We start from the raw sequence: 16,678 nt of genomic DNA on the forward strand, positions 1-16,678 counted from the left end.
CTTTCAACCGTCATCTAAAACCAACATCACTTCAGATGTAATCAAAAAAAAAAAAAAAAATAACTCTGGTGAAAGCATGCTAGTTTTCATAGATAAAAAAAAAGAAAAAAAAACGTTTCTAAGTTTAAAAGGACAGGATCAGTGTTTTATATTCATTTTAACAGCTTTTTGGCCTCCTTCCTCAAGGAAGTTATGTTTGCACTGGAAAACGATCTAGAAATAAGTAAAAATGTCTTAAATTAAGTGTATTTACCCTTAATTTGAGTAGGCAAATGACATAGTTTGCCAATGTAATGTATATTTTTACTCTTAAAATAAGATAATCAAAAAAATATGCACTTGAAATAAGATAATGCAATTGCTTTTTCTTATCTTAAGTGTAAATTTTCTTGTTCCATTGGCAAAATGTCTCTTTTACCTCCTCAATCGAGAACAAATGCACTTATTTTAAGAAAAAATGACTGATCTAGAAATTTTTCCAGTGTTTCTACAGGATAACTTGTAAAGTTAAATGGATTTTAAGGACATTTTTATCAGATATGTCTCTCATTTAAAGGGAGGGACACATTCAATTTTATGGATACTGGAATGTTTTAAAATATCCTGAAAATGGGATGTTTGGTGGAACAAGTAGTTTCCTACCAAACCAGAGATTGACAGCATTTTAACTACTGACAGCCTCAGCATCAGGCTAAAAAATTCTGGATTAAATATGCTGCTTGGCGGAGGTCTGCGCCCTCTGAGTGCTCTTCTAGTTATCTAATATTTTATTGCTAATCTTGTTGGGTTTGAGTTTATTTTAATCCAGAAGCTCAGTTAAAGGTTTAGCTATCTGCTGGGGGGTTAATACTTTGCAGTATAATGCGCTTTAACAATTTCCGTGGATCTGATCAAGTTTCGGAAAATTGAGGGGGTGTAACCTGAGAGTGCATGTCAGCTGAGCTTTTACAGAGCTGTAACAAATCAAGTGAGTAAGCCATTAAGTCAGTTAGAAGCCTGCAGCAGTGGATGGGAGGGTGTGGTGTGTGTTCAGGACGTTATCTGGTCACTGCAGCTCCGTTTGTGTGTCTGGGAGGGGCCATCCCTCCACACAAAATCCTTACAGTAACTCTTTACGCTTTACAATAACGCCACAGCTGTATCATTTCCTCTTAGTGGTGCTCTCTGCATGTGAGATCCAAGTGCTTATGCCTGCGTTTTCTGTCTGAGCTGCATTTCCTCCCCCAGGAGCCATAGGAATACAGCATCCTTTATGTAATGGTATAGTATTCACTTTAATGCCTACATTTAAAAGTTACTAGGAGATAAGATCTTAATGTTCACTTTATACTTGCAAACAGGAAATGAGATTCTTTAAGTCATTGCAATATGCAAAGGTATTTATAATTGGACCAAATTGCACACGAGTGAGAACTTTGATTGAATGGTTTATGTTTTTTGAATTATTGATTACAGAGGTTGGATCTTCCATGGGTTTTAATTCTGTTGAGGCTGATGTGCAGATTGGATTCTCTCTGTCTTTTAAAATAAATAACTGGAAAAGACTTCATCTGCTTGATTAGTTTTGCTGAATTTTGCAAAGGAAAAGGAAAGGATGGAGAAGTTAGTATTTCTGTAATTGAGGAAAGAGTTCGACACACTGTGCCTTTACAAATGTACTTATAGAAGAAATCACTCTTGAACCTTTTCATATCTCAGCTTCAGTGCCGTTCATAAAGCAGAAATATAGGGAATTAGTGACTAAACAGAAGGATGCTACGTGCTGAGTGTTGTACAAATAGAAGAAGATAATGTGTAATGTACAGTTCAATATAATACCTTTAATTAACCTGTCAACTGACTACATAAAAATCACCAAAAACATCTGAAAAAGGCATGAATTAAATCAGATGCTATATGTTAACCCTTCGAAGGACCTATGCTGCCCTATAAACCATTGTAAAGGCAGAATGTCTTTATAATGGTATTGTGGCGGTATGGGGCAGATGAGACGGGACAGTCAACCAGTTTAAATCTGCTACAAAAACAACAAATTAGGCGCAGAAGTGAATTAATTCCTTGATGAAGTCTGCCTGTATGTTATCTATAGGAGAATATATTAGCCAACAAACAGCTTCATGAAGACAAAGGAACACAGCAGGCAGGTCAGGTAGAATGTTGTGGAGGCATGTTGAGGTTAAAAAACCATCACACAGAAATCTGTCGAGTCCAGGAATGAAAATAAAAATGATGCGGCATTAGTAGAAATACATAAACAGATGGGCAAAGACAGCATGAATCACAGAAGCATGCAAGAGGTTAGTTCGATCAACGTGAAGGTATTCAAACCCTTAAACAGCAGCTTGTTTTTTGTCTTTTTATCTCCGACACACTTCAATGACATAAAACAGTTCAGTCAGTAAATTCAAACTGAGCCAATGTTGAATTCAACACAGATAGCCTCAAGCTTAACTCTTAAGGCTGATTTATACTTCGAAACTAGGTTGTCTTTGTAGGTGTCACAGTGAATGCAAAGACGTCCCCGCCCCCTCTGCAGACACTCTGCTGCACCTCTCCCAAATTGTAGATGAACGCAGACAGGAGGCCTCTGATTGGTCAAATCTACATCCGCTGCCGGATTGTTTTGTTTGTATTACTGCAAGTGTGGAAAACAACTCGTGAAGTTGGACCAGCTAGAAGAGAGAGGTACACGAGAACTCTGGGACCCTTTTTCCACCTGGATCCCCGCTCTTTTTCACCCTCATGTCCCTCCGTTGTCGGACAACGGAGGGACACTTCCTCACCACCAGCTGGTTTATGATTCTCTTGTGGCATGGAATAGATCATGCTTCAAAATTAAGCATAAATCAAAAATGTCTGCGGGGAGTATATCCAGCACTTTATACTTATAAATGCTTGGGCATTGACTAGGTTTTTACTTGTAGCATAAACCTATATCATCATACTGTCACCATTGTGCTTTAAGGTGGCTGTCAGGTGTAGTTTTGCTATCTTTGTTTCCTTGATGATTCTGTTTAAAATCAGACATATTTTTTTTCTTACCAAGGAAATGATGTACTTATACCTTGTGAAAGCATTGTGAGTGGTCACACTCCTCTGCTTGTTGAAGCTATGTGGGACATACAATGCATTACTACCAGATTTATTATTGTTCATTTTGATCTCTCGTTGCTATTTTTATTTTCCTGATTCTTTTTTACATTCTTATCTGAAAACTACCAGTCATCATGTTTTCAGCTAAAACCTTTACAATATTTTGTGAACAGGTCTCTGATATTTCCCACATTTCCATGATTCATGGAACCTTTTTCTTGCATGTCTCCCCCAGGTTTTTATAAACTGACTATAAAACGTTAAAGATGAGCAAATCTCCAACACCAAAGGGCACTCCAGTGCAGCGCAGCCCCAGCGATGGGGTCCCTGAGAGCCTCCAGTCACCACAGCACTCTACACCTGTCTCTGGACTTCATCAAAAGAAAAGGATCTCCAGCCTCCTCCAGAGTCCGGTGAGATGCCAGCTTTTACCTTTTAATGCAGTTTGGGGCTTTGTTAAAAAACTTAAGACTGCTTAGAAATTCTAACACCTTTTCTTTGTAAATGTAATTACTGTATCTTCTTACATTTAAACAGCACTGAACTTCAGCAGAGGTGATTTATTTGGACTAAAACATTAGTCTGTTTGTTGCAGAAATGAACTGATGGAAGTGGGACATCTTTCGCAGCCCTTAGTTTAACAAGTATAAGATGTTTAATGTTGACCTGAAGACATTTTGGATTATTTTAGGAGCTTTTACTGAAAACAAGACTGGACAGTTTTATCTCCATTTAAATCCTGTGTAATAACTTGTTACCTGTGATTTCTGTTCAGTCATTTCGAGAGGAGCTGGATGTGCTGATCCAGGAACAGATGAAGAAGGGTGGCAGCTCATCCAACCTATGGGCATTGAGACAGCTTGCTGACTTCATGGCGTCTCATGGCTCCCCAGCCGCCCTGCCAGCTGTACCCTCCAGTACGTGTCAAAGATTTTGCAGTAAATCTCTTTTCACATAGACTTAGACAAACTTTATTGTCATTTTGAAAGCACAGAGTGTATAGAAAACGAAATTTCATTACATACAGCCTTGGTATTTAATTTAAGTTTAAAACCGTGACGAATAGCAACAAATAAAACTTCAGAAGCAGAAAAATCAACATTTTTTAATGAAAATACCCATTTAGTGGTTCAAAGGCACCAGCAAATCAAAAGGCTGTGAATGTCTGTCAAAGAGAACATTAATACCAGAAAGCAAAGCAGGTAAACAATGAAACATACAGTGGATGCAGAACATCACAGAACACAGTAGGACCTACAAAGAGCAACGCTGAGACAGCAACGGTTAACCAACCCTGAAAACAAACTCAAATGAAACTATATTACCAATTTACTAATTTAATTAATGAAACCTGTGTGAGTGTGCTTAACTGCCCCTAGAAGGAGAGAGGACTTCTTTATAGTTTTAAACACAAATTGAAAAGTAATTTCCACTCCAAGCCTCCAAATGCAGGGACTTACAGAAGAGCAAAACCAGCCTACTCTTACGTATAAAATGCCTTGAAACTTGTGTCTAAGAAATAAAATCTGAGAAATAAAAAAAAAAAAAATCTAATATTCAATAAAATTTTTAGTTGGAAAAAAGTCACATAAAGTAAAGCAATATCTTTTAATAAATACTAAACTTTTATCCATTGACCACTCTACTGGATGAATAAACCGCCTTTATCTTATCTGAGGGGGGTGAGATTGTGGGGGGTGAAGGCAGAGATAAGTTCTGTTGGGTTTAATGAGGAAATTGAGGCAAACATCCAAAAACACAAAAATACTGACAACCAACAAACCAGCAAAGATCAGGAAAAACTCCAGTGGGGAGCCAGAGGGGAGGAAGCAATCAAACAACAAGGAACTAGCGCTGAGTAACTGCACAGGGAGAGTATATATGGGAGACAGAACAAAGACCGGGGTAATCAGATGATCTGGAGCAGGTGTGGATGAAAGTGACTAGAAAGGAGCTAAGGGAAAGAAGACAGGCACAAGGGGGCAGCAGATAGTAACTTAGGACTGCTTAAATATAACACAAAATGGAAAACAAAACAAAAGATCAACAAAACAGAATTACTTAGATAGTGAAAACTGAAAAATAAAAACTCAATGTCCCAAAAGGGGAGAACCACAACAAAAACACAGTAAGAAGGATTTTAAAGGAGGTAAATAATAATTACCTTGAGAACTGCAGCAATGACTCTCTCTATAAATATAAACTATTGCAGCTTCATATAATGTCAGGATAAAGGCTTTTCTGGCCTACTATCTGGGTCGGCCCAGCGTCTAAGGGACCTGAAGCAAAATTAGATTGTAGGGGCCCCCATTTCTGCCAAATCAACAGTCCAATGCTCAGATCATTCACACAAAGACGATAAACTAATTTAAAGGCAAAGTACAGCCTGGACATGTCGCAAGTCCATCGCAGGACAACACAGAGGCACGCACCATGCACACACACACACACACACACACTCACACCAAAGGACAATTTAGAGACGCCATTTAACCTAACTGTCATGTTTTTGTAACTTGGAATCAGCCAGACATGTAATACGTGTAATTCAATTTAAATTCTGCACGGTATCAATCTGGTAAGACACACAGAGAAAGGGTTCCCAAAAGGGAGGGACATTCAGTACAATTCTTAAAGCTGATTGGATAGATTAAATGTCACCTGCCTCCTATGTCAAGCTTTTAGCCAAATCACAGCAGCAGTTGATTTGTTTCACAATTAGCAGAGTCAACTGATAAATTTAACTGTTACTAATTCTGGTCGGGAGAACAAACAAACATCTTCTCATCCACAAGCGCACAAATGACGTCCTGCTCGTTTCTAAAAAAGAGATGGACGGTATTACCTTCAAAGCCAGAGCAGCCATGCTTGTTTTCTTCATCCTTCCTCTTCTGCTTGATGTGTTGACGTCATACATGTAGCCCAAAAAAACAGACATAATTCATTTAAATAAACAAGAAAACTTTAAACTGACATTTATTCTCTAAAGATTTGTGTCTCTCAGAGAGATTTAACTGGTCTTCATTATTTTTCATGTATAAGACTCAAACGTTATTGTCATTTTCTATACATAATACAATTTAGTTTATACAGTGAATGAGCAGCATTGATCAGCAGTGAAACAGAACATTTCCATTCATAATGTGCAGCAGTGATCAAATGTGTTAAACAGTGTGGGAGAGACATGGTGCAAAAAGGCATTTATTTGGAAGTAAGTAATGATTGTAAACGATTAGAGATACTTTAATATATAAATGTCATAATTTTATCATGAAATTGTGGATTTCTGTTGCTATATTTACATAAAAATCCTTCACCATACCATAACCGAACAATTAATTGTTCTAGCTGCACCTAGTTGACTTGGGACCATAAGCAGTCGCTAAGTTTCCTTATCCCTTGGGCTGCCCTGCCTACCAACAAGGCTTATATTGATATCGACAGATACAAATCCAATCAAAGTGGTACTTAATAATATAGAAACAAGCTGGCAACGAGAGAAGGAAGATCACTGCTCTGGTAAAACTAAATTAGGACATGATTCTTTTTTTCCTATCTACACATGTCCTCTCAGCCTCAGCCCTCTTTTCTCTCTTCTTTGTGGTAGACATGATGATGGTCACCCCGATCAACGACCTGCATGGTTGGGAGCCTGGAAGCATGGTGAAAGGGGAGCGGTTGATGCGCTGCAAACTGGCCAGCACCCACCGGCTGTTCGACCTTTATGGCTGGGCTCAGCTCAGCCAAACTCTCCTCACAGTTAGTTTACAAATACTTTCAAGTTTCATTCCTGCTTTTATTCCTCTGCTGTGCCAAGAGGAGTCAGAATATACTATTTACCTGTGTTTAATTTACTACAATGCTTGATGTGTGTCTCACTGGCGGATTCTCCTTTCTGTCAGCTGCGTGTGAGTAAAGAACAGGAACACTTCCTTGTGCTTCCAGAAGGCCTGGCCTACAGTGAGGTGACTGGATCCAGCCTGGTGAGTCAGGACTTTTGTGTTGAACACACACAAAAAACCCTTCCAGTTCCATTGTTGTATCTACAAAAAGTAAACGCTCAGAACCGGAACCTGTGCAAACAGAAATTCCGCAAGCTGAAAAATCTCAAGTACTGTTTGAAGTAGAAATATTTGATATTTGAAATATTGTGCAACCAATATATCCTGCCTTAGATACAATATAAACAAGTGTTAAAGACTAGAACCAAGAAAACTGTAGTTCTTAATGAGAATGTTGAAAACTTAAAACTTACAAAATATAAAAAATGTAAAATATAGCCAATAAAGTTAAAACAAGTAAAAATCAAAGGGTAAAGCTTGTTCTTAGCTGGCAGTCAGGCTCTTTAAAGGCTTCTTACTCCCAACTTCCCAAAATCTAAACTCCTGTATTAATGATAACTTACTGCCTTTATTTTAATTATATTTGGATTAGATCTAAGAATATCTCTTCAATACTCAGACAGTTTGTGTAAAGGTTTTTTATTACAAATAGATTTTTTTGGTCCATTTGTTGTCATTGTGGGACTGGATCAGACTTTTTAGAAAGTTAAGTACAGAGTTTGTTATTTGTAAATTTTTAATGAGATCCACTGAGACAGTTTTCATTTAGATTTATGGGTGTGCAGGAAACAGCCAATAGAAAGGTTCCCACTCATGCTTTTAGTATCTATACAAAAAAGTGATAAGATAAAAAAAACCTTAAAATTCTAAATAATTAGTTAACTAACAATTCAAAATGTATAGTCCAAAACATTTTTTTTTTCATTAAAAACTGGAGTAGGAAGTAATGCATTGTTTAATATATTTATAAATTCATATCTCAACAAGAGAGGGTGCATTTCTATTAAGTCCTCTTTGCTCCTAGCCTCGTGAGACAATCCTGATCTCGCGAGCTTTCAAGGTTTCACTCGCAGATCGGTCTGGAGACTCTCCGTTAAAGAAAATTTGGAGCCGTTCACCAAACGAACGTCCAATCAGCGTTGGCTTTGAGGCGGGTTTAGGTGTGACGCAATGAGAAGCGCGACAGTTCAGTCTAAAGAACATGGCGGCTTCAGCCGATGAAACTAGCGTTAGCGTGGCTATCAAGCAAGTAGTATCGGAATTACAGAGTATTTCTTCACTGAAAGAAGAGCAAAACACTGCTCTGGAGGCTTTTCTCAGAGGAAAAGATGTTTTTGCTCTTCTTCCGACTGGTTTCGGCAAGAGTAGCCTTTCTTGTGGTTGTGTTTTCGTCGTCGCTCTGTTAGTATGTCATATGCTTCGTTAATCTGATTAGTTTATTTGGCCCATCTATCACCAACATAGGCCAATCAGCTAACCAGTATTTTCGCCCCTTCCCAAAATTACTTCAACGGAAGGTTTCCAGATGGATATACGGAGCAAATCCATCTGGCGGAGTCAGGTTACTTTGCTCCAGCATCCATAAAAAAATAGAATAGAAAAAAAGATTTATTCCTGGTTGCATACGATACTTGCAATGTCCTATGAGAAAAGAATTCTCGTCCTTAGAGACAGGAAAAGGTTATAAATAAACCCGATGTGGCAGATTTTTGTAGTTTAGACCGAGCTCATTCTCAATGCTTATTCTGTCAGACACCTGCATATTTTAGTGCAAATACTTCATGGTAAATACAGCTCCTGAATACTGCACTCTCTGTAGTATATTTATTTCTATATGTTTATATATAGAAATTTTCATAAAATAAAATAGAAAACACTGTAGTACTCAGCAGGTTAGAATAGCTTTTGTTTATTCCTATATGCAGACCTGTGGTCTGCTGCTCTGCTAAAAGCCTCAGCAGTTCCTGCTTATACGCAGAAGCAGGTTTTCAGCTAAACACCACAGTCAGGGAAACTGCTGATGGTCTTTTTTTTGCTTTTCATAACAGGTGAAGGTGAATCTTCTGGGTGAGGTGGTGGAGAAGGGCAGCACCAACCTACAGGTGGACTCGGACAAGTTCAGCCTGCACTCTGCCATCTACTCAGCGCGGCCCGATGTCCGCTGCCTGCTTCACCTCCACACGCCTGCTACAGCGGCGGTGAGTCAGTGAGGGATGGCTGTAACTGAGGGCGGCGTTGCTACTTTACTGACTCTACTCTGACCTGCACAGGAAAGACACTATTCCTCGATTTATTTCTCTTACAGTTGTTATCCAAATATTTCTTTCATCTCAAACATGCTTGGAATGTTGCTTGGATACTTTAAAAGTGAACTGTCATTACTCTCAAAGCTGACAGCTTACTGTCTCCAGGTTTCTGCTATGAAAAGCGGCCTGCTGCCTCTGTCCCATGAGGCTCTGCTGGTTGGTGACGTGGCTTACTATGACTATAACGGTGTCATGGGGGAGGAAGCGGACAGAATGGAGCTGCAGAAGAGTTTAGGACCCACTTGTAAGGTGAGCGAACTGAAAGAACCACTAATCCAGCCTTTAGCGCTTGCTTTCCACCCACGATATTGAGCTGCAGAACTGAATGCGAGGGATCCAAGAGGTGATGGAGCTCACATTGAATTAATAATTGAAGCTTGTTCTGCTACCTACCACAGATGTTCTTCCTTCCAGGTTCTTGTGCTGAGGAATCATGGCATCGTGGCTCTGGGGGAATCACTGGAGGAGGCTTTCTACACCATCTACCACATACAGGCAGCCTGCCAGATCCAGGTACCACTAATAAGGTTGCTTAGAGATACTTGTATAAACTTTATGTATTTGTAGTTTTTAATGTAGGGCTATTTACTAGAGGAATCTTCTATTTATATCACTTTAATCCCCATCTTTGTCTTTACCCGTAGAAAGACATGATTAATGATGTTTTGCTTTATTTCGGGCTTTCTTTTGTCTATATAATCAAAGCTGGACAAACTGCAAGGTTTTAGAGCATTTTATGCCAGGAGTAGTTGATACTAGGACATAAATTGCAAGAGGTCGGGTTGTGTTTTGTTTTTTATCAAGGTTACTGTTGGAATAACTCTTGATGTGTGTGTTTTTTTGTTTTTTTTGCAGGTGTCGGCTTTGTGTTGTTCTGGGGGGGAACACAACCTGATCATGTTGGACCGAACTATCCATAAACCCAACCCGACTGGCACCGTCGGCTGGGCCGGCTCCACCTTCGGACCCCTGCATAAGAGCCGCACTGGAGAACATGAGTTTGAAGCTCTCATGAGAACTCTGGATAATCTGGTAAGCAACAGTTTGAAATGCATCAAGTCCTTCGCTGGGCAGCATGGCATTTGGTGCCTTGTTCTTTTGGCAGTGAGGGACATAAAGCTGAAATGAAAACATTTCCATGTGGTTTCTCTTTCCTTTAATGATGAATATTTTGTTCGGACAAAGAACATCAATTAGTTTAGACAGCTTTATATTCTACAGGACACCATGTGTCATTGTTGCTCATACATCTTCAGTCCTCAATAATCTAATTCATGGATCTGTTGTTGTCTTGCTGTGTTGTTTGCTTAAAGGTATAGTGGAGCATGTTCTTTTTACTGGTGGATCATTAAAATAAATGGTCCTACTAAATGTCAGTCATTCTGGTGACATGTTTACGTAAGGCCGTCCTATGTGCTCATCCCCCTTTTTCACTTACCGGTGTTGAGTCTGGCATGGTGGAAAAATTGCGAACCTTCTTTTGGAAACTAAGCTTGTATAGGCAATGCAAAAAGCAACTTTTAAACAGAGTGCAAGAGGAGAAATGGGCTTGTTCATGCTCTTGCACGCGTTTAATAGACGTTCCCTCTTGGAAGCAGGTACAGGGTTGTGTGTCCGCATTTTATCTTAAGTGGAAAGGGCAGGTTTTTTTCAAAAATTCACGAAAAATCCACCTCTACACCTTTATATGCCAGGCTTATTTACCATGTTTCAATATAATTCCCTGATAATGTGGCATCTGTTACATTTAGTTGGTTTTGGACAAAGCATGTTGAAAACTCTCTCCTTTGAACACAATTAAATGTAGCTACTAGTGTCTTTCTCTCTGTATATCTCTTTCTCCTAACTTTTTTTTGAATTTCTTGAAGTTGTCTCATCATGGAGACCTTTACTTGATATAAGCATTAATACCATAAAGAGACGGAAAGCACTTTTGCTACACTTTCTATTGATGCTTCAAAACATAAGGTATAAAAGATTTCCTGTGGTTTTTAAATTGAAGTCTTAAAACAGCAGTGAGAAAAGTTGAGTGTTCAGAAGCGGCAGCTTAATGTAGCACATAAAGCAGTTCTATGGACTAAAAGCTTAAACCACAAAAACTCAGCGGGCTGAATACACAGACTTTAAAAAAAGGTTTCTATCTACCCACAAGGCTCACTTGGTGATGAAGTTGGTGCAACATTATTAAACCTAATGGACGACACAACAAATGGAGTCCTGCATGCAGTGCATACTTTATTCTGAAAAAGCTTTCGGTGTCTTTAGGGCTATCGTACCGGCTACGCCTACCGCTTCCCTGTGCTGCTGGAGCGCTCACGGACCCGGAGGGAGGTGGAGGTGCCAGCGACCGTAACAGCCTTCCACCAGTTTGATGATGATGGCATCCACCCGGCTCTGAGGCAGCACCCTTTTGCTCAGCGGCAGCAGCAGGAGAGGACCCGATGGCTCAATACCCCCAACACCTACCAGAAAGTCAGCCAGGAGCAGGCGAGCCCGGGACACCAACGCACCACTGTGAGGCTTCTGGTTCTGAACAAGCTGATGTGCAAACGTATGCTTAAAAAATGTGACATGTTGCAACCACAAACTTCAAAGGAGTTTATTTTACCTGCCAAAGAAAAAAAATATACAAATAATTTGATCACAGTGTTGAAATTATGAAATGATTAAAGGGGATAAAGGAAAAGGAAGAACAAACATTTTTACATTTAAGTATGTAAAACACTGACATACCTGCATACCTTTGAAATCAGGAAACACATTCTCAACCTTTTGAGACTGACCATCAGAAAGTAAGAAATCATGCAAAATGAAGGTTAGATCCTAGTACATGTAGTTTAAAAAAAAACAACTTTTTTCCAACTAAACTGTTTCTTAAAAGTTGCCTCGATATGTGTTCTGCCCCTAAATGTAATCCAGCTTCATCTAAGTATGAATCGCAGCGTCCTGTGAAACCCTCCCAGGTTGGTCAGAGAACATTAAGAAAGATAATAGAGCATCATAAATGCCAAGGAACACAGACCCAAAGCGAGGAAGTTGTAGATTAGAAGCTAAATTAGGATGGGGCAATAAAACAATATCCTAACCTTTGCACATGTCAGGAAACGCTGAAAAAATAAGACATAAACTCATTTATATTCACTTTTCTAAAATGTTGTTTATATTTAACCCCTAGAGGTCACCATTTTTCCTTAAAGGGGTCATAGAATGCAAAACCGAGTTTACCCTGTCATAGATGAATAACGATAGTTCAGTGGGTGAAATGGACGTACAGAGAAGTTCAAACCTCATCGACACTTCCTTTTTCTGCAAATCCCACAATTCCAAACTTCCACCACAAAACAGGCGAATTTAAACAAAGCCCAGACTTAATGTAAATTCGGGATGTGGCCTTATTGGGTTCTGGCCTGTACTTTTATCACGCCCCGAAATTTACATACAGCTTTAGTGTTGACTGCTGGGCCGCTGACTGGACCAGATCTCAGCAGAGAGCCATGAACCGCCCGTCCTTAGCTGGTAAGGCAGGCGGGGGAAAGCACAGGGCCGCCTGTGTCCAGGCTACCATCACCAGGTCGGGTTCGGTCACTCCGTCTCCCGCTGGTTCCCTGCCCCCGCCTGCCGGGGTTCCCATACCAGCTCTCGGCTCGGTTCGAATGCCTTGTGTGTTTCGACTATGTGCTGCACTATAGTCGACCAAAATCCCAGAAGATTTTTAAATTCTCCCCATACATTTTTTAGGTATGAAAAGTAGGACATGTCCGGAAAAAAAGAGGATGTCTGGTCACCCTACCATATCAACAATTTCGATGTTTCAGTGAGTGAGTGCTTGTTGCTATGATGCGTCTTTACTCAGAAGCTTCGCTCGTTGTAAACCAACCAATCAGAGCACAGCTCATCTAAATATTCATGAGGATACCATAAAAGGAAGAAAACCTGTCATTCTACCTCTCATTCTAGGGCTTTTGACCAGGCTTGTATTAGGGCTCATAGAACAGCAAACATGCCATTTTCAGCCTTTTCAACCACTGTTACACACCCTATTCAGAGACCTTAAGGACCAGCACAAAATACCCTATAGAATCATTCTATGACCCCTTTAAAGAATGATGGGTAGATGGCATTTTAGTCTTACTGGACTGGAGCCTACAGAGTAAACACAGGAAGGCTAACATGCTGCATTTGGTGTTAATGTAGACAATACCACGCTGAGCTGTTATACATAAGATATCTTTTGAAATGAAGAAATGAGATCAGGTGTGATCTGATGTTTAGGCTACTATATTAGCTAGAGCTAACACTATTTGAAGACAGGGGAACACTGAAAGGGGAACAAGGGAAAGAAGCTACTGGTAATTTTAAAAATCAGTAAAATCTGAAGATTTATTTTGATTCCACTGTAGCTAAAATCTATCACTGGCAGTTTAAAGTGACGCATACTCTCCCCTCTTCCTCTGTTCGTTTCTAATCTTCATTACCTGTTAGTATTTCTACATTCTCATCAATTTCATCCTTCTCCAGTTAAAACTAAAAGGTTTAATGTTACACACTGCTGTTCTGGCTGGATGGAACTAGCGTTACAGGACTCAGCAGAATGCATTGCAGTGCTAAGAACATGGCAATGTCTGAGTTTATTTAAATGTATTAAAACTAAACAGCTTAAAGTATTTTTAATGTATTATAGTTAAATTTAAATATATACTTCTCAAATGAAATCTATTGTTACAATTTATGGTGGATCCCTATAAAAAGATGCATTAAATGCTGGTTAATGTGATAAAGCTTCAACTTTCTCTAAATAAACAAATAGTCATAATGTGTTCATGTCTTTCTGCTTTAGGTTTACACAGAAAGTCTCTTTATAATAAAGAGTTTATCCAGCTGGAAGAAACAATAAAGGATTTTAATCTGAGCAACAAGGTTTTACTGAAAAAACTGGCTAATGTGGTTTACCCCTAAAACACAAATTGGTTTCTTAATTACATTAAAAAAATACTGCTTAAGCTGCTTAGGTCAGATGAGACCAAGATACCTATTTTTATCATCATTCCAACAATAAGATGCTGCATCGGCAGCCTAAAGCTGTGGTGAAGCATTCTTTAGACAGGGAAGCTGGTCAGAGCTGATGGATGGAGTTTATTAATACTAGAAGCAGTGGGAGAAAAGCTGTACAGGTTTAGCCTCTGGCCATGAAGCCAGATGTACAGTATATTGATTTAAAACAAGGCATGGTTATGAAATATAATGACTCAGAGGTCCAAACTATAAGAATTTGTTGCAAAAAAACAAACAAAAACAAAACAATCTTTAATCAATGCCTTCTCTTTGCCAATGTGTTGTAATCTGGCAGCGGACATGCAACGCTTTAGATTTCTAGTTTGTATATCCCTTTTAAAACAACTGGCTTTGTTATCTTTTGTCTTATATCGTCTATCACCTAATGTTACAATAAAATGCTTTGAAAATTTGGGGTTGCAACATAACGTGAAAAGTCTAAAAAAGTGAGAATAATTTTCATTCTTAAGGTCCTCCTATGTTATGCTACCAGGGTACATTTTAAAGTCGGGTCACAAACACTGTGACCTACCGGAGAATGGATTAAAATGAAGTAATGGAAGAATTTGGAGCAGAAGGATCAGAGTCTGGGATGGGATAAGAACTGGATGAGAGACAGGAATATTTGGAATGGCTTTAGATGTACTAAGATCTTACTTGGTTTGTTAAGGCAGCAAGGACAAAAGGACATACTGTGACTCACCATCTTTTCGTGCACATGCATCACTGTCGACTCACTGAAGATCTTTCTGAATCCACAGTGAGCACCCTTCTATCTGATGCTTTGTTCAGAATCAGGATATTTTATTTTTGTTTTCTGATATTATTATCATATATCATATCAATTATATATAAATATATAATTGATATGATATATTCAGAAAGGAATATGACTCTTCTTTTGACCCTGATCAGGGTTAGGCAAATAGAAAAGATGGAAATTGCAACGTTTCCCTCACATGAAAAATCAGAGAGGGAGCCTCAGATCAGTGGGAGGAGCTTCACAGTCCCTCCCATCATCCTTTTCACCCTCTTGTCTGCATTGCAGATGAAAGCCCATCAGCTCTCCAAGTATTTCAACAGAACACATTCTGCCCTCTGGTGGGCAAACATATGACATTTTCACAATTGTCCCTTGGCTGCATAATTTTAATTTAGATAGAAAGCAGGAGGCTTTTTAAGTTAAAGTTATGCATTTCTTTACTCTGCTTGTTTTCGTTCTTATTTAGCAGTTTAAACCCTGCTTCCCTGCTTCTGTTCCCTCCAGCAGTGGCTCAAAACAGAAGAAGTGACCCAGGCTGGCAGCACAGCCATCAAGATAGAGAACCCAAACCAGTTTGTGCCTCTTTTCACCAACCCTAGGGAGGTGATTGAGACCCGAAACAAGGTGAGTCCACCAACCTCCTTCTTCTTCTAAGTACGGTTCTGTGTATTTACCGAGCCCATTGTTTGTTGTCAGATCCGACAGCAGAATCGTCAGGATATGAAGACTGCAGGACCACAGTCCCAAGTGCTTGCAAGTGTCATAACAGATGAGAGCCCTCCGGTAAACACGGCACCATATCTGCCCCAGAACTTATAAACTTATTCCAAAACATTTGATTTAAAGTGAAATCCTGCACATTTGTATTTTGTCAATCAGACCCCAGTGAGTCCACCCAAAGTTCCACCAGAACCAGAACCTCCCAACCCCTTCAACCAGCTGACTGACAAGGAGCTGGAGGAGTACCGCAAGGAGGTGGAGCGAAAACAGGACGGAGGGACTGATGGTAACAGCTATTTAAATGGCTTCAGCAACTGTAATTAATTGTTTGTTTTAATTAGTTCAGGTTGAGCTGGTTACAAAATGATAATAGCTTCTAGCTCAAGAAAAACTCCTTTACTGTTTAAAGCCTGTATGCCTGTTTCTCTTATCTCACACATGAGAATGGAGGCCAGTTTTATTGTGCCAAATTATTTATGGTGCAACAACTGCAAAAAAAAAAAAAATAAAAATGTTTATTATTTTTTTTATATTAGTTGTAATTATTACAAAATAAGTATAATCCTTGTGTTTTTTCGTATTTGTCTTGTTGTTGCATTGTTCTAATTTCCTAACTTTTCTCATTCTTGTGTCCCAGAGCTGTGTAGGGATATATTTAAAGTATATTCCTATAAATGGATCAAATATGTCATTCATCAGTCTGAGATATAAACATAAACTTTAATTTTTTTTTTTTCTAAATCTACTAAAACATCACATAATTGTTTGGAGTGAGAATAGTGCCGTCACATCTGGGTTAGTCAAAGCCCACCCTGTTTCATCCATCCATCCATCCATCCATCCATCCATCCATCCATCCATCCATCCATCCATCCATCCATCCATCCATCCATCCATCCATC

At 39.2% G+C, this 16,678-nt stretch overlaps 1 protein-coding gene across 7 annotated transcripts in view; it reads left to right on the top strand.

Annotated features, from left to right (window-relative positions):
* The window catches only part of add2 (adducin 2), a 29,997-nt gene that overhangs the window by 6,282 nt on the left and 7,037 nt on the right, over positions 1 to 16,678 (top strand). For 4 of the 7 annotated variants that reach the window (XM_015390423.1, XM_015390418.1, XM_015390425.1 and 1 more), the window contains exons 2-13: positions 3,329 to 3,506; positions 3,869 to 4,010; positions 6,701 to 6,852; positions 6,996 to 7,076; positions 8,984 to 9,133; positions 9,347 to 9,490; positions 9,656 to 9,754; positions 10,097 to 10,273; positions 11,507 to 11,755; positions 15,561 to 15,680; positions 15,753 to 15,839; positions 15,936 to 16,062. In XM_015390423.1, the coding sequence (XP_015245909.1) occupies positions 3,360 to 3,506; positions 3,869 to 4,010; positions 6,701 to 6,852; positions 6,996 to 7,076; positions 8,984 to 9,133; positions 9,347 to 9,490; positions 9,656 to 9,754; positions 10,097 to 10,273; positions 11,507 to 11,755; positions 15,561 to 15,680; positions 15,753 to 15,839; positions 15,936 to 16,062 (1,675 nt within the window). In that variant the 5' untranslated portion in view covers positions 3,329 to 3,359. Of the gene's footprint in view, positions 1 to 1,084; positions 1,261 to 3,328; positions 3,507 to 3,868; positions 4,011 to 6,700; positions 6,853 to 6,995; positions 7,077 to 8,983; positions 9,134 to 9,346; positions 9,491 to 9,655; positions 9,755 to 10,096; positions 10,274 to 11,506; positions 11,756 to 15,560; positions 15,681 to 15,752; positions 15,840 to 15,935; positions 16,063 to 16,678 lie in introns of those variants that run through there. The other 3 variants (XM_015390424.1, XM_015390422.1, XM_015390419.1) reach the window with 2 other exon arrangements.

This window comes from Cyprinodon variegatus, unplaced genomic scaffold (assembly GCF_000732505.1).
Source record: "Cyprinodon variegatus isolate N-32 unplaced genomic scaffold, C_variegatus-1.0 Scaffold498, whole genome shotgun sequence".
NCBI classification, from domain to species: domain Eukaryota; kingdom Metazoa; phylum Chordata; class Actinopteri; order Cyprinodontiformes; family Cyprinodontidae; genus Cyprinodon; species Cyprinodon variegatus.